The 24187-nt window shown below is 60.9% G+C and overlaps 1 protein-coding gene and 1 long non-coding RNA gene across 3 annotated transcripts in view; one reads left to right on the forward strand and one right to left on the reverse strand.

The window, feature by feature from the left end:
* LOC122457119 lies at positions 1-23697 on the forward strand. Its single transcript, XR_006276463.1, has 3 exons — positions 1-122; positions 19631-19635; positions 23667-23697. It is a non-coding gene; the product is annotated as an uncharacterized LOC122457119 (long non-coding RNA).
* SHANK3 (SH3 and multiple ankyrin repeat domains 3) overlaps positions 1-24187 on the reverse strand; it is a 695549-nt gene that overhangs the window by 50718 nt on the left and 620644 nt on the right. The window contains exons 18-20 of one of the 2 annotated variants that reach the window (XM_043500369.1): positions 18223-18358; positions 14263-14343; positions 10514-10537 (exon numbers count right to left, since the gene is read on the reverse strand). In XM_043500369.1, the coding sequence (XP_043356304.1) occupies positions 10514-10537; positions 14263-14343; positions 18223-18358 (241 nt within the window). The remainder of the gene's footprint in view (positions 1-10513; positions 10538-14262; positions 14344-18222; positions 18359-24187) is intronic. The other variant, XM_043500373.1, reaches the window with a different exon arrangement.

Below are 24187 nucleotides of genomic sequence, written 5' to 3' on the forward strand. Positions count from 1 at the left end.
TTTACTACTTAAATTTAAGCAAGGGATAGAAAGCAATTTGATGTCTGTTATAACAAGAGTTAAAGTATTTTTTTACATGGTTTATGCAAGATTTGTTTTATTCTTTTAGTGGTAAAAATTGTGTTTGAATTTCATTTAGATATCGAACATATTAACCGACTGGTTTGGGTGGCTTTGGTTTTTTTTTTAGTAGCATGGGGGAATCTGTCTCTCTTGTGGGATCCACGGTTTTTGCAGGTGAGAGTGGGATAAAAATGTACGAAACAATGCGGGAGCGAGGAGGAGTGGCAGTGGGAATTGTGGGCGGGACGGGAGCGAGGAGGAGTGGGAGTGTGGATTGTGGGCAGGAGTGAGGAGTGGGAGCGGGGATTGCGGGCAGGGCGGGAGCGAGGGGAAGTAGGAGTTGGGGATTGAGGACGGGGCGGGAGCGAGGGGGAGTGGGACTTGGGGAGAGCGGGCAGGGTGGGAGCGAGGGGGAGTGGGAGTTGGGGATTGCGGGCGGGGCGGGAGCGAGGGGGAGTGGGAGTTGGGGATTGCGGGCGGGGTGGGAGCGAGGGGGAGTGGGACTTGGGGATTGCGGGCAGGGTGGGAGCAAGGCGGAGCGGGTACTGTGGGCGGGGTGGGAGCGAGGGGGAGTGGGAGTTGGGGATTGCGGGCAGGGCGGGAGCGAGGGGGAGTGGGAGTTGGGGATTGCGGGCGGGGCGGGAGCGAGGGGGAGTGGGAGTTGGGGATTGGGGACAGGGTGGGAGCAAAGCGGAGCGGGGATTGCGGGCGGGGTGGGAGCGAGGGGGAGTGGAGTGGGGATAGTGGGGGGGGCGGGAGCGAGGGGGAGTAGGAGAGTGCGGGCGGGGCGGGAGCGAGGGGGAGTGGGAGTTGGGGATTGAGGGCGGGGCGGGAGCGAGGGGGAATAGGAGTTGGGGATGGCGGGCGGGGCGGGAGCGAGGGGGAATGGGAGTTGGGGATTGCAGGCGGGGCAGGAGCGAGGGGGAGTGGGAGTTGGGGATTACGGGCAGGGCGGGAGTGAGGGAGAGTGGGAGTTGGGGATTGTGGGCGGGGTGGGGCGGGAGCAGGGGGGAGAGGAGTGGGGATAGCAGGCGGGGCGGGAGCGAGGGAGAGTGGGAGTTGGGGATTGCGGGTGGGGCGGGAGCGAGGGAGAAAGGGAGTTGGGGATTGCGGGCGGGGCGGGGCGGGAGCAGGGGGGAGTGGCGTGGGGATTGCGGGCGGGGCGGGAGCGAGGGCGAGTGGGAGTTGGGGATTGCGGGCGGGGTGGGAGCAGGGGGGAGTGGGAGTTGGGGATTGCGGGCGGGGCGGGAGCACGGCGGAGCGGGGATTGCGGGCAGGGCGGGAGCGAGGGGGAGTGGGAGTTGGGTATTGCGGGCGGGGTGGGAGCAGGGGGGAGTGGGAGTTGGGGATTGCGGGTGGGGTGGGAGCGAGGGAGAGTGGGAGTTGGGGATTGCGGGCGGGGCGGGAGCGGGGGGAGTGGGAGTTGGGGATTGCGGGCGGGGCGGGAGCGAGGGGGAGTGGGAGTTGGGGATTGCGGGTGGGGCGCGGCGGGAGCAGGGGGGAGTAGGAGTTGGGGATTGCGGGCGGGGCGGGAGCGAGGGAGAATGGGAGTTGGGGATTGCGGGCGGGGCGGGAGCGAGGGGGAGTGGTAGTTGGGGATTGCGGGCGGGGCGGGAGCACGGCGGAGCGGGGATTGCGGGCAGGGCGGGAGCGAGGGGGAGTGGGAGTTGAGGATTGCGGGTGGGGTGGGAGCGAGGGAGAGTGGGAGTTGGGGATTGCGGGCGGGGAGGGAGCAGGGGGAGTGGCGTGGGGATTGTGGGCGGGGCGGGAGCAAGGGGGAGTGGGAGTTGGGGATTGCGGGCGGGCGGGAGCGAAGGGGAGTGGGAGTTGGGGATTGCGGGCGGGGCGGGAGCGAAGGGGAGTGGGAGTTGGGGATTGCGGGCGGGGCAGGAGCGAGGGGGAGTGGTTGTTGGGGATTGCGGGTGGGGCGGGAGCACGGCGGAGCGGGGATTGCGGGCAGGGCAGGAGCGAGGGGGAGTGGGAGTTGGGGATTGCGGGTGGGGCGGGAGCGAGGGAGAAAGGGAGTTGGGGATTGCGGGCGGGGCGGGGCGGGAGCAGGGGGGAGTGGGAGTTGGGGATTGTGGGTGGGGTGGGAGCGAGGGAGAGTGGGAGTTGGGGATTGCGGGCGGGGCGGGAGCGAGTGGGAGTGGGAGTTGGGGATTGTGGGCGGGGTGGGAGCAGGGGGAGTGGGAGCTGGGGATTGTGGGCGGGGCGGGAGCGAGGGGGAGTGGGAGTTGGGGATTGCGGGTGGGGTGGGAGCAAGGGAGAGTGGGAGTTGGGGATTGCGGGCAGGGAGGGAGCAGGGGGGAGTGGAGTGGGGATTGCGGGCGGGGCGGGAGCGAGGGGGAGTGGGAGTTGGGGATTGCGGGCGGGGCGGGAGTGAGAGTTGGGGATTGTGGGCGGAGTGGGAGCGAGGGAGAGTGGGAGTTGGGGATTGCGGGTGGGGTGGGAGCGAAGGAGAGTGGTAGTTGGGGATTGCGGGCGGGGTGGAAGCGAGGGGGAGTGGTAGTTGGGGATTGCGGGCGGGGCGGGAGCACGCCGGAGCATGGATTGCGGGCAGGGCGGGAGCGAGGGGGAGTGGGAGTTGGGGATTGCGGGCGGGGCAGGAGCGAGGGGGAGTGGGAGTTGGGGATTGCGGGTGGGGTGGGAGCGAGGGGGAGTGGGAGTTGGGGATTGTGGGTGGGGTGGGAGCGAGGGAGAATGGGAGTTGGGGATTGCGGGCGGGGCGGGAGCAGGGGGGAGTAGGAGTTGGGGATTGCGGGCGGGGTGGGAGCGAGGGGGAGTGGTAGTAGGGGATTGCGGGCGGGGTGGAAGCGAGGGGGAGTGGTAGTTGGGGATTGCGGGCGGGGCGGGAGCACGGCGGAGCGGGGATTGCAGGGAGGGCGGGAGCGAGGGGGAGTGGGTGTTGGGGATTGCGGGCGGGGTGGGAGCGAGGGAGAGTGGGAGTTGGGGATTGCGGGCGGGGCGGGAGCGAGGGGGGAGTGGGAGTTGGGGATTGCGGGTGGGGTGGGAGCAAGGGAGAGTGGGAGTTGGGGATTGCGGGCAGGGAGGGAGCAGGGGGGAGTGGAGTGGGGATTGCGGGCGGGCGGGAGCGAGGGGGAGTGGGAGTTGGGGATTGCGGGCGGGGCGGGAGTGAGAGTTGGGGATTGTGGGCGGAGTGGGAGCGAGGGAGAGTGGGAGTTGGGGATTGCGGGTGGGGTGGGAGCGAAGGAGAGTGGTAGTTGGGGATTGCGGGCGGGGTGGAAGCGAGGGGGAGTGGTAGTTGGGGATTGCGGGCGGGGCGGGAGCACGCCGGAGCATGGATTGCGGGCAGGGCGGGAGCGAGGGGGGAGTGGGAGTTGGGGATTGCGGGCGGGGCAGGAGCGAGGGGGAGTGGGAGTTGGGGATTGCGGGTGGGGTGGGAGCGAGGGGGAGTGGGAGTTGGGGATTGTGGGTGGGGTGGGAGCGAGGGAGAATGGGAGTTGGGGATTGCGGGCGGGGGCGGGAGCAGGGGGGAGTAGGAGTTGGGGATTGCGGGCGGGGTGGGAGCGAGGGGGAGTGGTAGTAGGGGATTGCGGGCGGGGTGGAAGCGAGGGGGAGTGGTAGTTGGGGATTGCGGGCGGGGCGGGAGCACGGCAGAGCGGGGATTGCGGGGAGGGCGGGAGCGAGGGGGAGTGGGTGTTGGGGATTGCGGGCGGGGTGGGAGCGAGGGAGAGTGGGAGTTGGGGATTGCGGGCGGGGCGGGAGCGAGGGGGGGAGTGGGAGTTGGGGATTGCGGGTGGGGTGGGAGCAAGGGAGAGTGGGAGTTGGGGATTGCGGGCGGGGTGGGAGCAGGGGGGAGTGGAGTGGGGATTGCGGGCGGGGTGGGAGCAGGGGGAGTGGGAGTTGGGGATTGCGGGTGGGGCGGGAGCGAGGGAGAAAGGGAGTTGGGGGTTGCGGGCGGGGCGGGAGCAGGGGGGAGTGGGAGTTGGGGATTGCGGGTGGGGTGGGAGCAAGGGAGAGTGGGAGGTGGGGATTGCGGGTGGGGTGGGAGCAAGGGAGAGTGGGAGTTGGGGATTGCGGGCGGGGTGGGAGCAGGGGGGAGTGGAGTGGGGATTGCGGGCGGGGCGGGAGCGAGGGGGAGTGGGAGTTGGGGATTGCGGGCGGGGTGGAAGCGAGGGGGAGTGGGAGTTGGGGATTGCGGGCGGGGCGGGAGCACGGCGAGCGGGGATTGCGGGCAGGGCGGGAGCGAGGGGGAGTGGGAGTTGGGGATTGCGGGTGGGGTGGGAGCGAGGGAGAGTGGGAGTAGGGGATTGCGGGCGGGGTGGAAGCAGGGGGGAGTGGCATGGGGATTGCGGGCGGGGCGGGAGCGAGGGGGAGTGGGAGGTGGGGATTGCGGGTGGGGCGGGAGCGAGGGAGAAAGGGAGTTGGGGATTGCGGGCGGGGCTGGGTGGGAGCAGGGGGGAGTGGGAGTTGGGGATTGTGGGTGGGGTGGGAGCGAGGGAGAGTGGGAGTTGGGGATTGCGGGTGGGGCGGGAGCGAGGGAGAAAGGGAGTTGGGGATTGCGGGCGGGGCGGGGTGGGAGCAGGGGGAGTGGGAGTTGGGGATTGTGGGTGGGGTGGGAGCGAGGGAGAGTGAGAGTTGGGGATTGCGGGCGGGGCGGGAGCAAGGGGGAGTGGGAGTTGGGGATTGCGGGTGGGGTGGGAGCAGGGGGAGTGGGAGTTGGGGATTGCGGGCGGGGCGGGAGCGAGGGGGAGTGGGAGTTGGGGATTGCGGGCGGGGTGGGAGCAGGGGGAGTGGGAGTTGGGGATTGCGGGCGGGGCGGGAGCGAGGGGGAGTGGGAGTTGGGGATTGCGGGTGGGGTGGGAGCAGGGGGGGAGTGGAGTGGGGATTGCGGGCGGGGCGGGAGCGAGGGGGAGTGGGAGTTGGGGATTGCGGACGGGGGGGGAGCAGGGGGGAGAGTGGGAGTTGGGGATTGCGGACGGGGTGGGAGCAGGGGGGAGTGGGAGTTGGGGATTGCGGGCGGGGTGGGAGCAGGGGGGAGTGGGAGTTGGGGATTGCGGGCGGGGGGGGAGCGAGGGGGAGTGGGAGTTGGGGATTGCGGGCGGGGCGGGAGCACAGCGGAGCGGGATTGCGGGCAGGGCGGGAGCGAGGGGGAGTGGGAGTTGGGGATTGTGGGTGGGGTGGGAGCGAGGGAGAGTGGGAGCTGGGGATTGCGGGTGGGGCGGGAGCGAGGGAGAAAGGGAGTTGGGGATTGCGGGCGGGGCGGGGTGGGAGCAGGGGGGAGTGGGAGTTGGGGATTGCGGGCGGGGCGGGAGCGAGGGGGAGTGGGAGTTGGGGATTGCGGGCAGGGCGGGAGCACGGCGGAGCGGGGATTGCGAGCGGGGCGGGAGCGAGGGGGGAGTGGGAGTTGGGGATTGCGGGTGGGGTGGGAGCAAGGGGAGTGGGAGTTGGGGATTGCGGGCGGGGTGGGAGCAGGGGGAGGGGGAGTTGGGGATTGCGGGCGGGGCGGGAGCGAGGGGGAGTGGGAGTTGGGGATTGCGGGCGGGACGGGAGCAAGGGAGAGTGGGAGTCGGGGATTGCGGGCGGGGTGGGAGCAGGGGGGAGTGGAGTGGGGATTGCGGGCGGGGCGGGAGCGAGGGGGAGTGGGAGTTGGGGATTGCGGGCGGGGCGGGAGCAGGGGGGAGTGGAGTGGGGATTGCGGGCGGGGCGGGCGCGAGGGGGAGTGGGAGTTGGGGATTGCGGGCGGGGCGGGAGCGAGGGGGAGGGGGAGTTGGGGATTGCGGGGGGGGCGGGAGCGAGGGAGAAAGGGAGTTGGGGATTGCGGGCGGGGCTGGGTGGGAGCAGGGGGGAGTGGGAGTTGGGGATTGTGGGTGGGGTGGGAGCGAGGGAGAGTGGGAGTTGGGGATTGCGGGTGGGGCGGGAGCGAGGGAGAAAGGGAGTTGGGGATTGCGGGTGGGGCGGGGTGGGAGCAGGGGGGAGTGGGAGTTGGGGATTGTGGGTGGGGTGGGAGCGAGGGGGAGTGGGAGTTGGGGATTGCGGGCGGGGTGGGAGCGAGGGGGAGTGGGAGTTGGGGATTGCGGGCGGGGTGGGAGCAGGGGGAGTGGGAGTTGGGGATTGCGGGCGGGGCGGGAGCGAGGGGGAGTGGGAGTTGGGGATTGCGGGTGGGGTGGGAGCAGGGGGAGTGGAGTGGGGATTGCGGGCGGGGCGGGAGCGAGGGGGAGTGGGAGTTGGGGATTGCGGACGGGGTGGGAGCAGGGGGGAGTGGGAGTTGGGGATTGCGGGCGGGGTGGGAGCAGGGGGGAGTGGGAGTTGGGGATTGCGGGCGAGGCGGGAGCGAGGGGGAGTGGGAGTTGGGGATTGCGGGCGGGGCGGGAGCACAGCGGAGCGGGGATTGCGGGCAGGGCGGGAGCGAGGGGGAGTGGGAGTTGGGGATTGCGGGCTGGGTGGGAGCAGGGGGGAGTGGAGTGGGGATTGCGGGCGGGGTGGGAGCGAAGGGGAGTGGGAGTTGGGGATTGCGGGCGGGGTGGGAGCGAGGGGGAGTGGGAGTTGGGGATTGCGGGCGGGGCGTGACCAGGGGGGAGTGGAGTGGGGATTGCGGGCGGGGTGGGAGCGAGGCAGAGTGGGAGTTGGGGATTGCGGGCGGGGCAGGAGCGAGGGGGAGTGGGAGTTGGGGATTGCGGGCGGGGCGGGACCAGGGGGGGAGTGGAGTGGGGATTGCGGGCGGGGTGGGAGCGAGGGGGAGTGGGAGTTGGGGATTGCGGGCGGGGTGGGAGCAGGGGGGAGTGGAGTGGGGATTGCGGGCGGGGTGGGAGCAGGGGGAGTGGGAGTTGGGGATTGCGGGCGGGGCGGGAGCGAGGGGGAGTGGGAGTTGGGGATTGCGGGCGGGGTGGGAGCAGGGGGGAGTGGAGTGGGGATTGCGGGCGGGGTGGGAGCGAGGGGGAGGGGGAGTTGGGGATTGCGGGCGAGGCGGGAGCGAAGGGGGAGGGGAGTTGGGGATTGCGGGCGGGGCGGGAGCGGGGGGTGGGAGTTGGGGATTGCGGGCGGGGCGTGACCAGGGGGAGTGGAGTGGGATTGTGGGCGGGCTGGAGCAGGGGGGGGGGATTGGGGATTGCGGGCGGGCGGGAGCAGGGGGATGGGAGTTGGGGATTGCGGGCGGGGCGGAGGCGAGGGGGAGGGAGTTGGGATTGGCGGGTGGGGCGGGAGAAGGGAGAAGGAGTTGGGGATTGCGGGCGGGCTGGGTGGGAGCAGGGGGTGTGGGATTGGGGATTGTGGGTGGTGGGAGCGAGGAGAGGGGAGTGGGTGGGGATTGCGGGGGGGGCGGGGAGCGAGGGCGAAAGGGAGTTGGGGATTGCGGGTGCGGGGTGGGAGCGGGGGAGTGGGAGTTGGGGATTGTGGGTGGGGTGGAGCGAGGGAGAGTGGGAGTGGGGATTGCGGGCGGGGCTGGGAGCGAGGGGGGTGTAGTTGGGGATTGCGGGCGGGAGCAGGGGAGTGGAGTGGGGATTGCGGCGGGTGCGGAGCGAGGGGGATTGGAGTTGGGGATGCGGGGGGTGGAGCAGGGGGGAGTGGAGTGGGATTGCGGGCGGGCGGGAGCGAGGGGGATGGGAGTTGGGGATTGCTTACGGGGTGGGAGCAGGGGGGAGGGGAGTTGGGGATTGCGGGCGGGGCGGGACCAGGGGGGAGTGAGTGGGGATTGCGGGCGGTGGGAGCGAAGGGGAGTGGGAGTTGGATTGCGGGCGGGTGGGAGCCGGGGAGTGGGAGTTGGGATTGCGGCGGGGCGTGACCAGGGGGAGTTGGAGTGGGGATTGCGGGCGGGGTGGGAGCGAGGCAGAGTGGGAGTTGGGGATTGCGGGGCTGGGCGAGCGAGGGGAGTGGAGTGGGGATTGCGGGCGGGGCGGGACCAGGGGGAGTGGAGTGGGGATTGCGGGCGGGGCGGGAGCGAGGGGGAGTGGGAGTTGGGGATTGCGGGCGGGGTGGGAGCAGGGGGGAGTGGAGTGGGGATTGCGGGCGGGGTGGGAGCAGGGGGGAGTGGGAGTTGGGGATTGCGGGCGGGCGGGAGCGAGGGGGAGTGGGAGTTGGGATTGCGGGCGGGTGGGAGCAGGGGGGAGTGGAGTGGGGATGCGGGCGGTGGGAGCGGGGGAGTGGGAGTTGGGGATTGCGGGCGGGGCGTGACCAGGGGGGAGTGGAGTGGGGATTGTGGGCGGGGCGGGAGCAGGGGGGAGTGGGAGTTGGGGATTGCGGGCGGGGTGGGAGCAGGGGGAGTGGGAGTTGGGGATTGCGGGCAGGGCGGGACCACGGCGGAGCAGGGATTGCGGGCAGGGCGGGAGCGGGGCTAAAAAACAGTCCCGCGCAAGGCTCTCTCTTTGTGGAACGCGTGCAGGCAATACGTGAGGAGATCTTTATAGCTCCTGGAAACTGTTCCTGAAGCCTTGGAGTTAACAGCAGGTCTCTCGGAGGCTGTGTGCTTCGAGACAGGCGTCCCCAGAAAGGGTCACACACCTCCCTGGCTAACCAATGCATATTGTATGGCTTACAGTAGAAGTCTGTTCTCTCACTGAGTCAAATGGGGGGGTTTTGGGAGGAAAATGAACAGGAAGAGGTAAAGAGCAGGGGGCAGGGTACCCTGCTTTTAAGTGAAGCTCAAAGATCTGGGCTGCTATGTTTGGGGGTGCAGAAAGACACCGGGTGCCCTTCATGGGGGGGGGAGGGCAAGCTTCCAGGGGGTTTGGGCCCATGAAGGAAGGGTCTCAGCCATCCTGGTGAAAGACACTGTGAGAAGGCCTTTGGGGTGAGCAGCACCTTCCTGGACAAGCAGGCAGCTTGTGTGCTGAGCCCAGGCTCTAGCGTATGTGCGACAGTTTTGTTTCTATGTAACCCTTCGTTTCCAATATTCCGTTTGTCACCATACGACTTTGGTCTTTGTTAAATAAACATAATGCAGATGCTGTGTGGTAAGCGGGGCCGAGGTCCAAGGTGTCCCGTGTCAGCTGCTGTGTACTGCTCTTTGGGACCAGTACAATTCCGTGAGTGGCCCATGGGTCAGGGCTGGGAAGAGCAGGGGGCTGCTCGGAGCACTTGGGGGGGAAGAGTGCCTGGCGGTAGCCTGCATGGGAACAGTGGCACCGCGTGGGCTGGGAGGGAAGTGCTTGTGTTGCCCGTGGCCAGTGGGGTCAGGGAGCTGACCACTGGCAGGCACAGCCGAGGCTCCCTTAAGTTAAGAGCAGGGGTAGCGAGGTGCCTCGCGGGCCTGGGTGCCCGGGAAGCATCACAGTCGTCTTTCCAGATCTCCTGTAACGAATGACAGTTCAGTGGTGCCACGAGAGTGGGAGGAGAGAATTGTCACTAACAGCCACATGTCTCTGCGGTGCCCTGGCACGAGCTAGAAAAGCCTCATGAAGTCACGGCTAGCGTGTCCCAAAGCAGCACCCCAGCTAGTTCTATGGAGATCCCAGGAGACCGGCTCACCCCTCCTGCCTCAAGGGACAATTCCCCAGCCTGACAGAGCTGAGCATCACTCAACAGCAACTTCCATGTCCTCATTTTCCTCCCAGGGATCCCCCTTCCTCCCCCTGGCCCTCCCCCTCCCTCTCAGGCCCCTCCCTCCCTGCCCATCACCTCTTCCTCTCTGGCTGTGCTGAAAGTCAGAGAGGATAGCCAAGGGCGCTCCTCAATTCATGTACTTGGGACCAAGACTGGGTGTCTCCCTGGTGCCTGGTTTGCCCTTCCCTCGCAGGGAAGGAGAGAGGGTGTTGGTCCCCCACATCAGGCTGCTCTACGTTCCTGCAGCAGCACCAGGGGAGTTCTGCCTCTGTAACCATTACAGCTGGCACCACCCTTCCAGGAAAGCTGGAGATTCTGTGACGTCCGCCTGCTCCAGCCCCATGCCTGTTGCCTGCCCCCGGCCAGGGCTCAGGGTATCAATGCACAGAAACACAGCACCATAGGACGGGATCAGCCTCGCCCCGCTGACCTGTCTACGTGGGCAAGGCAGAAGGTTTGCACCTAGTAGTGAGTGTGGCCAGGTTAGTTGTCATTATTTCATCTAGCTGTGAGTTCCAGGGGCCAGGACGGGGCAGCACCCAATGACCCCCTATGCAGGGGCTGGTTTCAGTGGGGCACAGGCACAAAGCAAACTGAAGGATTGTGGCCATCAGCTTTACCCCACCCTGTGCAGGCGTGAAGGATATAAAGCAGGGAAGGACCAGGACCTGGGATTCTGGGACTCTAGTTGAGGAGGGAATTCCCCAGTCTGAGCATCTGGTCAAGGGGCTAGTCACCTCTGCAGCTGCACTCTGCTCTGTTGTCAGGCATGGGAACCTCAGCTCTGCTGAGATCTGCTCTCATTCGGGGGTTTCCTGGGGTGCGCTTAGCCCTGACCTACTTTCTGAAGGGATGTGGGGAGGTGTAAGGGGTTTCTTGGGGATGAAGGCCAGGAAAGTTGTGGGGTTCGGCAGGGATAGGAAGAGCCCCCAAGCTGTGCAGTTTCACTCACCCCCTTTTCTCCTCCGCATCGAGGCTTGGAATCAAGAAACAAAACACAGGACATGAATGGCATGCACAGTCCCTGCTCCCTGTCCCACTCACTCCTCGCCAGCTGCCCTTCCTAACTCTGCCCCACACTCCCAGCTTCTCAACACCCAGGGGGACCTGGGTCCACGTGGCAGGAACTAAGCTCTGGCCAGTCAAGGGGTGGCTGTCCAGGCAGTTACCTCCCAGTTTCTGCAATGGTGCTCGCAGTGTATTAGGGCTCGGACAGTCCCGGGGTCTGGTCCATGCTCACTCCTCCAGCGTGGGGCCAGCACACAATGGGACTCTGCAGCCCCCCCGTGGGAGCAGGAGGGCCATAGTGCGGCACCGCGACTCACAGCATGATAGGACACAAGGCCAGGCCGAATCTCCCCTGTCCCACCCTCACGCCGAGGCAGACCTGAACCCAGCCCTGCCTGGCTACGGGGCCATGGCCAGCACTAGCCCAGCAGGAGAGACGATGGCAGAAGAGGAGTGGAGGGAGGCCTGGACAGGGTTGGATGCCTGAAGTCCTGGAGGAGACAAACACCAAGAAAGGCCTCTTGGAGGGACGAGGCTTTAGCCCCCACTGCTCACCAGGGGCTCATGGGGAATCTACTGTTCTCCACTGGGCTGACATGGCCCCGCCACAGAACCCACAAGCGGCTCGAAGGGTGCAAAGGAGAGTGCGCCCCCAACCCTCAAGGAGCACTCGCCTTGGGCACCTGGACTGACCTGTGAGACCCAGAGACCTGAGAGACCAGCCGCTACCTCCCCCGCCCCCCGGGAGAGGTGGGGGAACAGAGACCAGCGCTAAGCCCCCCGGGTGAGGTGGGGGGACAGAGACCAGCCCCTAACCTCCCCGGGAGACATGGGGGGGACAGAGACCAGCTGCTAACCCCCCCAGAAGAGGTGGGGGGACAGAGACCAGCCGCTAACCCCCCCTGGGAAAGGTGGAGGGACAGAGACCAGCCGCTAACCCCCTGGGAAGACGTGGGGTAGAGACTGGTCACTAACTACCCCCCAGGGAGACAGGGCAGGGACTGGCCACTGACCACCGCCCTCCATTAGATGCAGGGCAGGGACTGGCCACTGAATCCACCCCAGGGAGACGTGATGCGGACTGACCGATAATGCCTCTCCAAGTTAGCTGCAGGGCAAGGACTCGCCCAGGATAGGCAGGGCAGATGCCAGCTGCTAACCACCCACTCCCAGGAGACATGGGGCAGAGACCAGCTGCTCTTCTCCTCCCACACCAAGAGCCCGGGGGAAGGGCTCACTGTTCATCACCCTGCAGGGAGCTCCATAGATCCCCAGGCCAGAAGGGACCATTGTGACCCCCTAGCCTGACCTCCCACAACACACAGGCCACCAAGGGGCTTCCCCCTGCTAATTCCCAGAGCAGAGCTTTCACATACACCTCCCACCTGGCTGAAGATGGCCAGTGATGGAGAACCGACCCCGACAATCTACGGATTACTCTCACTGTTGGGGAGATGAGGGACAGAGACCAGCCACTAATTCACTCCAGAGAAAGGCGGGGCAGAGCCTGGCTGATAATCACTCCCCTCCCCTCACCCCCAGGGAGACACAGGGCAACCCTGCCCCAGGACATGAGGCAGAGAGCGTCTGTATTCCCCTGCTGCCTTGAGGCCTGATGGAGGGACTGGCTGTCAATGAGCCCCCAGGGAGATCAGAACAGGGACTCTCTCTAAATCTCCCCGCACAGAGAGACAATTCCTGCCTTTCTGGGGACTTTCCTTTCCATGCTGTGAGTTTGCACCCCTCATGCCTGGAGAGCTGTGCCTGCCTTCACACATGCATATAGAACACGTTCACACGTCCATCCTGCATGTGCACAGTGACTTGCTGGGCGAGTGCCCAGGCTGGCATGTCCCCATCTACGTGCGAGGGCAGCGCACATGCCAGTCTCCGATGATGGCCTGTCACGAGCACAGTGCCGTTCTCCCTATCAGTGTGCACTCACAATCCTCATGGGCCCGCACCAAGTTGATCAGCAGCCCTGTGAGAGCAGAAGGCCTGGGGCACAATCCTGTGAGCACCAACCACTGAGCTGAGCAGCTGTGTCCCACGTGTTCAAAGGGAAAGGCAAGAAAGAGGAGACGACTCGGACTGGCCTGAGGCCCTGCCTAATGCCCAATGTTCAAACCCAGCGCTTCCCCTGGCCGGGGCGGGGCCAAGGAGTCAGGACCTTCCTTCGGTGACCAGAAGAGACACCTTATCAGACACCAATACCTAGATGTCGGTGCCTAGCCTGAGGGTGCAGGGGCCTGACCCCGAAGGGCTGCTCCTGCCTGGAGCTAAGTCAGCGATGGGGAGACCGGACACAAAAGCTTAAGGAAACCGTGGACTCCAAAGTTCTGTTTAAAAAGCACTAGGGCCAGCCTAGCCCCAGCCAAGGGCACAGCTGGGTGAGAAGGGCCATGCGAGGGGGAGGCGCTGGAACAGGGAGACCCTCCCCCATCCAGCATCTCTCCTCCCACTGCATGATGCTCAGAGAGGCAGCGGTGGACACATCCTACATTTCAGTGTCCAAGCAATGATGAGCTGGGGCCGGGGCAGGCAGGTACTGTGCAAGATTCCTCCACTCAACTCTGCCAGAGCTCCTGGCTCCGGAGCTCAGCATGCACCTTGCTTCCAGCCCCGGGCCCCTGAACAGCACACACCCTTCGTGCCAAATGGGCATGCAACAGGACTGGGGGCACAAGGGCACAGGGGGTAAGGAGATTCCTCACTACCTCTGGTGCCTGCGGCTAGCTAGCACCCCACTCTAGAACCCGCAAAGGCCCACACCCCTGCCCCATCTCTGAGCCAGCCAGCCCAGCCGACATGCGCACCCCCAGGCAGGCAGGCAGCACTGGAGCTGCCCTGCAGGGCACTGGGCAGACTCTGATCTGGAACAGGGGATCATTTCTATGCACAGGAAACAAACTGTGATCCCCAGGCTGTGGAAGCCTTGACACACATGGAAATGTGTGCAGGGGCACCAGCAGGCGGCCATGGGATCAGGGGGCTCTGCAGGAATGTCCGAGCTCCTGGAATAAGGTGAGGGCTCCATGAGGACGGATGGGAAGCGCTTGGGGCTCCCTGGAGCACCTGGAAGCAGGCAGGGAAGGGGGGATCTGTGATGACTCCAGGAACAGGGCGGGGGGGGGGGGGGGTCTGTGGTGACACTTGGACGGGGTGGGGGAGGGGTGCTCCATGGTGATACCTGGAAATGTGGGGGGAGGGGGGCTCCGTGGTGACCCCAGGAAGTGGGGGAGGAAGGGGGGCTCCATGGTGACACCTGGAAGTGGGTGGGGTTCACCTGGAAGGGCAGGAAGGCAGAAGACACTGGGCTACTGGACACATACAGTGGGTGGGGGCTGCCGAGAACAGCATGTGTGCAGGCTGCCAGGAAGCACTCTCAGAGGGCCCCACCCCTGAGCACGGAAGTGCAGACGCCCAGGATTGGGTGATTCTGCACAGGTTTTCTTTTCCTGCTGGCTGTGTCTGCGCTGGTGGCAGTGATGCTTTGCACATGGCCAAGCACTGCACAAACTTCCATGTGTGGAGTGTGCATGCGTCCCTCCAAGTGCCCACCTGTGTCCCCCCCCAGGGAAGCGTGTGTTACGTGTGGCTTCCTGCTGGGTGTGTCCCTGCACTCTCCATGTCCCGCGCATGCTCCTCATGCACCTGGGTATTCCTGTGTCTGCCCCCGCGCCCCTTGCTTACCTAGTTCCTCCAGCTCGGCCGTCATGGACTTGGAGCGCAGCGTCAGGGTGGTGCTGGGGGCTCTCTTGGGAGGCGGCGGGGCTGAAAGGAAGAGAGATGGCATTTTGCACTTCTTGTCCAGGAACTTGCGAGGAGTGGCCAAGTGCAGATGCCACTTCTTCTCCACAGCCTGGATCTCCTCGTACTCGCGGGACGAGGAGTCGCACTGCTGCAGAATCTTATTAAGGCTGCGCGTGGAAGCAAACTTCTTCATTGTCCCAGTCACACGGTCCCAAGGGCACAGGGCAGCCCTGGGACTGCTGAGGTCTGCCAGGGAGCGTCCTGCGCCCAGGTAACCACAGACCCTCAGCCTGCAAGAGTCCAAGCCATGGTCCCTGGGCTGCTCGCACCCCTGCAGTGCCAGGAGATGCTCAGGTTGTGAAAGCCTCTCTCTCAAATTCACCCGCAGGCAGCTGGCTGCCTGTGTGACTCGGCAAACAGCTTGGCTGGCTGCTTCCCCTCCGTGCACGCCATGGGCGGAGGGTGGGAGAGGGGGACCGAGTCCGGGCTCTCAGCCTCTCACTCCCCAGCTCCTGGGGGGGAGTCCATCCTGCGGTGCCCAGCGCCCACCTCGCCCCGACTCTGAACTCAGGCTGGATCCAGGCCCGGCGGCGGTGTCAGGGCCCCAGCGAAGGGCTGGAGATTGACGTCTCTGTGCCAAGCTGAGGGGCCACGTGGCGCATGTGGCAAAGCCCACGAGCCGTGGGTGCTGTGGCGAGGGGCAGGGCTGGGGAGAGGGGCTCCCTAGCCAGGCCCGCCGGTGGGTCTGCCGGAGAGAGGTGCCATGCCATGGGCTCACGGGAGTGGAGATGAGTTGAAGGCTTTTCCTCTTCACTTCAGGTGCCTCCTCCTCGCCTGCTCGGCTGGAACAATGCAGGATTCAACGCTCAGGCGTTTCCATGGGAACCAGAGCTTCAGGCTGGTGCCGAGCTGCCTGCATCAGAGACCCCAACAAGGGCGGATTCGGGCAGAGAACGTTGTTCCCACACAGGCCTCCGTGAGCCAGGAACACAGGCCGACCCGCGCCGGAAGGAGAGGCGGCTGGCACGGGCAGAGCTGTGCGCCGGGGCACAGCGGCCTGGGCCCCTGGGCGATCAGAGCCCTGCAGAAACAGTCTTCCTCCAGCCAAGGGCAGCCTGCAAGGGCCCACTACCAGCCGGCTCGGTGAGGCCAGGGCCCGGGTACCAGCCGGCTCGGTGAGGCCAGGGCCCGGGTACCAGCCGGCTCGGTGAATGCCAAGCCTGGGTACCAGCCGGCTCGGTGAGGCCAGGGCCCGGGTACCAGCCGGCTCGGTGAGGCCAGGGCCCGGGTACCAGCCGGCTCGGTGAGGCCAGGGCCCGGGTACCAGCCGGCTCGGTGAATGCCAAGCCTGGGTACCAGCCGGCTCGGTGAGGCCAGGGCCCGGGTACCAGCCGGCTCGGTGAGGCCAGGGCCCGGGTACCAGCCGGCTCGGTGAGGCCAGGGCCCGGGTACCAGCCCGCACACTCACTCCGCTCTCTGCCACTCCGCTGGGAAGAGAAGGCGTGCGGTTCCCAGGCAGGGTCCCCGCAGCAGGCCTGGGAGGAAGCTGGTGCTGCAGAGCAGGGGCAGAGGAGGCTGGAGGTGCGGGCAAAGGAAGAGGAAACGACCCCGGCAGAGATCCCAGCACCAGCTCCTGAGCCTCAGTCTTTCCCACGACTCGTGCTCTCGAGCAGTGACAATATAATTACAGCTCTTAGTAGCAGCACAGAGCTGCCTCCCTCCCCCTCTCCTCGTGTCTTGCTTTCCGAGCGCCTCAGTCCTCCCCTTCCCTCACGCCTGGCACCCAGCCACACTCCCCAAGGGAGCGGGCTCCTTCACCACAGACCCTCACCGCTAAACCAGCACTCGCTCTGACCTGCCGCCTGCCCCCGGTCCACCCCCTGTGCCAGGCAGCTGCCTCCCCTCAGCCCGGCTGCCAGGGGATCGCAGGGCTCGGAACCACCCCAGGGAGCTGCTGCCGGCTGGAAGGTCCACACGGGTCCCATGGCGTGGAGGAAAGAGGGGCCTCTCCCCTGCAACCACCCTCCTCTTCTAACAGCCTCCTGACGCTCCATGTGCCCCAGACACCTCCCTGGCTCAGCAAGGGAGAGAATCCGCACCTGGCACCTCCCCCTGTGGCACAAACCCCACCTGGCACCTCCCCCTGCGGGCCGGGGGCACGATCCCCACCCGGCCCGGCCCTGTGGAAAAAAAAAACTCTACCCAGCGCCTCCCACTCTGGGCCAAGGGCACAATCCGCACCTGGCACCTCTCCCTCTGGGCTGGGGACATGATCTGTACCCTGCACCTCCTCCTTGGGGCCAAGAGCAAGATCCCCTCCTGGCACCTCTCCCTCTGGGTTGGGGGCACTATCCCCACCTGGCACCTCTCCCTCTGGGCCAGGGGCATGATCCACACCCGGGACCTCCCTCTCCAGCCCAGAGGCACATTCCGCACCTGGCACCTCTCCACCCTTGAAAAAAAGCTCCTTGGGCCAGACTGGAAAAACCTCTAAATGGCAGGACCTGTGCCAGAAACCAGAAGAAATTCCCTTCTCCTGACAAACACTTTGCAATGAGCTCCTCCCGCACAGAGCCACTGGAATTGCCAAAGCCTCAAGTGTCTTTTGGTCCGTGCTGGGTGGCCTGCGGGTACAACCCCTTGCCAAGGAAAGCCTATAAACTCAGGGCTGAATTCGCCAGTCCTCTACAGCTGCTTATGTGGATGGTTTGTGAATAATTCCCCTGCATAAAGCTGCCAGACACCCCAAGGCCCCGTGAAAGGGGTGAGGGGCAGGGCAGGGGGGGCATAGTGGAACAGAGCTCTGCTCTGCCCTGTCCTCCATTGGCTAAAGGGCCTAAGGGCCTCTGTGGTTCAGGATAAGGAAGCCAAGCCTGGCTCCCTGTGGCCCCCCATCCCCTTATTCCTCTGAGCTCTGAGTGGACATTCCAGCCCTTAATCTCGTTTGGTGAACCGTGGGGGGGGCTCTGCCTGGCAGAAGCTAGAGGGGGCACTTCAGGATGCCCTACGGAGCCAGAGTCTGGGGTGCTTCTCAGTCCCAGGGGGAGCCCTGGACATGCCATCCTGAGCCTGGGGTGCCCAGTAACACTGGTTACTGATACATTGTTCTGGTCAGGACTCGAGCTGCCAGCCTGAGATGTATCCTGCACTGGCACATTTTATTCTGCTCTGCGCAGTCCAGTGCTCTGGCCGACGTGGTGCCCGCAGGCCTATGCTGCTTGCTAAGTGCATCCCAGGGCTGTCTGCGCAGGCTGGCTGTTCCCTCTGCCGGTAAGCACCTCTGGCCTGGAGGCCTCAGCAGATATTCCCACTGTTTAGCTCAGGCTGCACCCGAAGAGCCACTGCACCTTCACTTCCTTCACATTGTTGCTGTGAAAAGCCCCGTTGATCTTCACAGACAAGGAGCCAGTCTCCCGTCACCAGGGACAGAGCAGTAGGCAGTGGCTCTCACCTCTGCTGGGCTGGGCCAGGGCTATAAACAGGCCCTGGGTAATGAGTGGCAAAGTATCATCCTCGGGTCCAAGGCCCATGCTGGGACAATCTGGCAAGGATACGAGTGGTTACGGTGCCCGCTTCCAGGGGCACAGCTCTTCAGCTCACACTGCAGCCACTCACGCTTTTAGCTCGGGAGGCCCCTGGTTCAATTCACTCGTCAGCCAGCTCACTGCGGATTAAATGAGCTGGGCTGGTTGGATAAGGGCCCCAGGGGAACTGGAGGCTGAGCCAGGCCAGCAGGATAATAGGCCCTGGCAGCAGAGAAAGGGTCCACCGAGAGCTTGGGCTGGTGAGAGACTGAACCCAGCATAACAAATGGCTAGGCTGAGCTGGGGGGACAACCTGCAGAATGAGGTGGAGCTCACTTGTTCATTGCTCAGAAATAACAGGCCATTCCACACCTACCCTTCTTCCGGACAACTTCTTCTGATTCTGGCTTGCGGCTGACGGAGACGACCTTCATCACCAGGTGGTTTCCCCCCTGCCGGATCAGCGACACCACTTGCTTGTGCCCTACCTTGACCACATTCACACCATTCACCTGGGACACAAAGAGACACTGATCAGCACAAACGCTGCCCAGCCCACAGCAAACAGATAGCAGGAACAATGGGGCTTAGGGGTCCCAGGCTGTGTTCTGAACTTGCAGGGCACACTGGAGAGATGTGTGCATCAGGAAGGAGGGTGGAGGACAGGAAACCCAGGTCACCTGCACAGAGCCTCTTTACTGTTCTGTAGTTATAGTTAACAGATGAGGAAACGGAGGCTGACAGGTGACATGAACTGTCCAAGATCACAGAGGGTGTCAACGTCAGGCCTGAAGCCACAGCAGATGGGCTTTCAGATGTTGCAGAGACCATGCTAACAGATTTCAGAGTAGCAGCCATGTTAGTCTGTATTCGCAAAAAAGAAAAGGAGTACCTGTGGCACCTTAGAGACTAACAAATTTATTAGAGCATAAGCTTTATGCATCCGATGAAGTGAGCTGTAGCTCACGAAAGCTTATGCTCTAATAAATTAGTCTCTAACGTGCTAACAGAAGTACTCAGATAGCCAGCTCATGTACAGTAAGGTCAAACAATCTGGGGGCCAAAGCCTGTCTCATTGATGTGTCCATTAGAAATATCTGGAGATGGGCCTGCCTGTCAAGACCTAGGTGTAAAGGGCTTACATATCGCACATTTACCATGGATGCACATCTCCCCCAAACAGAATGAACATGTTTTATGGGGCGCAGCACCATACATAAGGGTCAGTGTTTGAAACCAGGAGACTTAGAACGAGGCATCCTGGTTCCAGGAGGAAAAATAAGCAATCCGCTGGTAAAAAGGAACCTACTCTGAAAAATCTACCACTGTGATGCCAATTGGCATAGTAATGAACTGTAACATCTGTGGCCATGCTGGACATTGCTAGGCAAACAACTCTGATTTCAGGCACATGGGACGCATGCACACCACAAGTGGAATATGTGTATGGACAATCACTCAAAGGAGAACCCAGGAATTTCTGGTTTCTAGCCTTGAGTTTAATTCCCCAGAATTTCCTCCTTTATCAGCATGTTTGGTAAATCTTTCCAGCAATCAGTAGGAGCCATGTTGGGTGTCATTCTTCCCCCAGTTTCCAGTGCTAATATCCAGCTTTTTAAAGACTTCTTGGGTCATAAACAGTCTGGTTGTGATCTGAGGCCTCATAACATGCAATAAGATGTAGACTAGCATGAAATGGAGGAAATGAAAAAATCAGGCACCCGTTAGTCACTTAAAAAAAGTGGCCTGAATTTGAGACATACCGAGCACAGGAACCTTGTAAGCTGAGGTGCGCAGCACCTTTGGAAATCAGAGCACAGATCTAGGTGCCTAAACATCGATCTGTATGCCTAGCTCTAGGCCCCTATGCTTGGAAGTGTTGGTCTCAAGCGCTCTGTGACTCAGTCACCTCCTTTGTAAGACAGGAGTACCCACTTTTGTAAAGTGCTTTGACAGCTACTGATGAAAAGTGCTGTATACTCCAAGAGCCACTAGTATTGTGATCATGAGTTCATTAATGGGGGCTAGAAGGTGGGCAGATGAGGGCGGTTGACACTGACGTTATCTACTGGCAATAGAATTTAAATAAAATAAAATTTTAAATAGAAAATCTATATGATCAAAGAACACTACGAAGGTTGCGAAATCAAGCCGGTTTATGCTGCCTGTGCAACATTAATTCTGCCCCCTTGTGCACATTCATTATGAGACCGTCGTCCACAGGACCGCTGGCTCATTCAGTGCACAGGATGAACAGCTGTTTGGTATTTTTTTTCATATTTCTTTTAGTGACCCTTGCCTTATGTACTGGACACCAGCCAAAGCCTGCCCTGATTACTGCATTATTCATTTCCTCGTGGTCTTTTCTACGGTGCTCATCCACACAGCATCTGAGAGACTCTCATACATTAAAGGAATTTATATCCACATCACCCCTGTGAGAGAAGAGGAGCATGATACGAGGGAGATGATTTTACCTCTCTACGCTGCATTGATGAGACCCATGTGGGAATAACTGCATAGAAATCTGGTGTCAACATTTTAAAAATGATGTTGAAAAATTGGAGGCTGCAGAGAACATAAAAAAAAGGGGAAAGATGAGATCTGGAAAAATGCCTTACGGTGAGAGACTGAAGGAGTTCAATCTGTCTAGCTTATCAGAAATAAGATTGAGAGGTGACTTGGTTACACTGTCCAAGTACCTTCACGGAGAGAAAATGCCAGGTACTAAAGGCAGAGGAAGGCATAATAAGAACCAATGGCTTGAAACTAAAGACAGACCGATTAGAAATAAGGCACAATTTATTAACAGTACAGGTGATTAACCACCGGAGCAGACTCCAAAGAGAAGGGGTGGATATTCCATCTCTTGATGTCATCAAACCAAGCCTAGATGCCTTTCTGGAAGAGATACTCTAGCCAAACATAAGCTATTGGGTGAAATACAGGAGTAACAGGGCAAAATGTAAAGGCCTGTGATATTCAGGAGGTCACAGTCTCCAATTTTTCAACATCCTTTTAAAAATGTCGACACCAGAACTGTACACAGTATTGGTCTCACCAACGCCATATACACAGGTAAAACCAAATCCTTACTGCACCTACTCGCTACTCCTCTATTTATACATCTAAGAATTGCATTAGCTTTTTTTTTTTTTTTTTTTTTTTTTTTTTTGCAGTCGCATAGCATTGGGAGAGCGAGTTGAGCTGCTTGTGCACTACGACCCCTAAATCCTTTCCAGAGTCTCAGCTTTCCAGGACACAGGCCCAGACTCTAGGTACGGCCAGCATTCCTTGTTCCTAGATATATAATTTTGTATTTGGCAGGATTACAAGGCATTTTGTTTGAGTGGGCCCAGCTTATCAAGAGATCAAGATCGCTCTGTATTACTGCCCTGTCCTTGTCACCATACATCGCTCTCCCAATCTCTGTGTCATTCACAAATTGTATCACCAGTGATTCTATGTTTCACTCCCAGATCATTGATAGAGATGATGAATAGCATCCAGCCTATAATTGATCCCTGTGGCACGTCACTAGAAACACTCCCATGCAATGTTGATTCACCACTGACAACAGCTTTCTGAGATCTGTATGATAACACCCATTGTTTCATAGTCTCTGAGTGTATATACATCTTCCTACTATATTTTCCATTGCATTCATCTGATTAAGTGGGTTTTAGCCTGTGACAAAGCAGGACTGTTCTTAATATTTCCTCTGCATAGTGTGGGGGTGCCTCAGTTTACCCTATGCAGTTCTTAAGTCTCTAGGTGGTGGGATAAGGGTGTATGATCGTTGCAGAGCCCTAGAGGGCAGGTGTGTGCAGGGGTCTGGACACAGAGAATGGCCGACACCCTGTTTCCTGGCAGCTGATGGCCTGGGCCCTTCCCCCCTGCAAGGTGAGAGCTAAAGGGTTGGAGAACAAAGGAATCCGGTGACCTCCTGGCCCGGGAAAGGGACAAAGCCCAGAGGAGGAGGGGATGGAGAGAGTTTCAGTTGGGGCTGGCTGGGGACGAGGAGTGAAGTGCAGATGGGGTTGTCTGGCTCACTGGCCCCCAAAATGGACCCGGCTGAGGGGTCCTGTTCTCTGCACCTACAAGCTCTGGTTTAGATCATGTTCCTCTCATCTAATAAACCTTCTGTTCTGCTGGCTGGGAGTCCCATCTGACTGCGGAGTTTGGGTGCAGGACCCTCTGGCTTCCTCAGGACCCCACCTGGGCGGACTCGCTGTGGGAAGCGCACGGAGGGGCAGAGGATGCTGAATGCTCCGAGGTCAGACCCAGGAAGGGGGAAGCCGGGTGAGCTGTGGGTCCTGCAGACAGGCTGCTCCCAGAGAGGAGACTTCCCCGGAGTCCTGCCTGGCTACATAGGGAGCAGTACCAGAGCATCGCCCGGGGACTCCGTGACATAGCCCATGAAAGCTTATGCTCAAATAAATTTGTTAGTCTCTAAGGTGCCACAGTCCTCCTGTTCTTTTTGAGATCTGTCAGTTAGCCACTCCTTAATCCATTTAACATGTGCTCTTTTGATCTGTATAGTGCTAATTTTGTAATCAGAATGTCCTGTGGTACTAAGTCAATCCCTGTAGAAAAGTCTAAGTATATTACATCTACACAGTCATCTTCATCACCCAAACTTGTAGTTGCATCATAGAACTAAATCCGGTTTGTTGGACCAGAGCGATGCTCCATAAAACCACGCTAGCTGGCATTAATAACATTCCTATCCTTTAAGCCTTCATTAGTTGAATCCTGTATCATTTTTTTTGTTACTTTGCCTGGAACTGATAGACTAGCCGGCCTGCAGGTTTCCAGGTCATGGCACTTGCCCCTTTTGACTACCGGCATAACATTAGCATCCACTCTTCTAGAATGTTCCTTATATTCCAATATTTATTAAAAATTAACATCTGTGGGCCCGAGATCTCCTCAGTGAACTCTTTTAGGAGTGAAAGTTATCTGGACCGGCTGGTTTGAAAATGTTTCTCCCTAGTGAATGTAAAATACTTCATCATCCTCATGTGATACGATTAGATCATCCTGCATCTTTACAAATACAGACCAGAAACAGTTATTGAACATGTCTGCCTTTCCACAGAATCACAGACCCATAGGGTTAGAAGGGACCACAAGGGTTATCTAGTCTAACCCCCTGCCAAGACGCAGGATGTGCTGTATCTAAACCATCCAAGACAGATGGCTCTTCAGCCTCCTCCTAAAACCCTCCAGTGAAGGAGCTTCCACGACTTCCCGAGGTGTCTGGTCCATTTTCCTACTGCTCTGACAGTTAGGAAATTTCTCCTGAGATTTAATGATTTTCTGCATCATTAACAACAATTTAATAACTTCACAGAGTTTAAGTCGAAAATGGCCACCAGCTCACGCATTCTGACCTCTAGTGTATCACAGGCCATTTCAAAGCCCAGATACCCCTGTGACGTGGCACAAAGTGTCCTTAAACCAGTCGCAGTCTCTGGAGGAAAGAAAAGGAGTACTTGTGGCACCTTAGAGACTAACAAATTTATTAGAGCATAAGCTTTCGTGAGCTACAGCTCACTTCATCGGATGCATGAAGTCTGTAGCTCACGAAAGCTTATGCTCTAATAAATTTGTTAGTCTCTAAGGTGCCACAAGTACTCCTTTTCTTTTTGCGAATACAGACTAACACGGCTGCTACTCTGAAGTCTCTGGAGGGGAGGCGAATCTGCACTGGAGTAACCGCCTCCTGCACCCTCTTCCCCCTGCTGTGTCTTGATCTGTTGAACGTTAATATCCTGGTGGATTGTATGTGCTGTCATTGTATGTGACATTATGAAGTTTTGCTGTGTGTGTGTTACTGAAGGATGTTGTGAAGCTAGAAATGCCCTGTCATAAATATAAAGGGAAGGGTAGCCACCTTTCTGAGTAAAATCTTTCTGCTATAAAATCAGCCTGTTTCCTGACTGGTGGAATGAGAAGCACATAGTTGCTTGCATGTCTTCCCTGGCTGCACTGTCACATCTGGAGAAGCTGGAGGGTTCACTGGAGGAGCCGAGACAGGAGGCAGATTCAGAGATTCAAGTCGTGAGTAAGGGTAAGATTATCTCACGGAGCTCACGGATTCCGTGACATACAGAGACCTTTGTGACATTTTCCAGCCCCAGGGTGGTGGGCCAGAGTGGTCAGCTGGCGGGAGCCCTGGAGCTCTGAGCTGCTGTGGGCAGCAGGGCCCCCCCCCCCAGCTCTGAGCGGCCATGAGCAGTAGGTGCTGGACCCCGTCCTTTGTGCAGTGGTGCTCAGGCTCTCATCTCCTCCACTCAGGCTCCAGTCCTCCCTTACCATGTCAGCCCCCTTTTGTC

Source organism: Dermochelys coriacea, chromosome 1 (genome assembly GCF_009764565.3).
Source record: "Dermochelys coriacea isolate rDerCor1 chromosome 1, rDerCor1.pri.v4, whole genome shotgun sequence".
Lineage (NCBI taxonomy): Eukaryota > Metazoa > Chordata > Testudines > Dermochelyidae > Dermochelys > Dermochelys coriacea.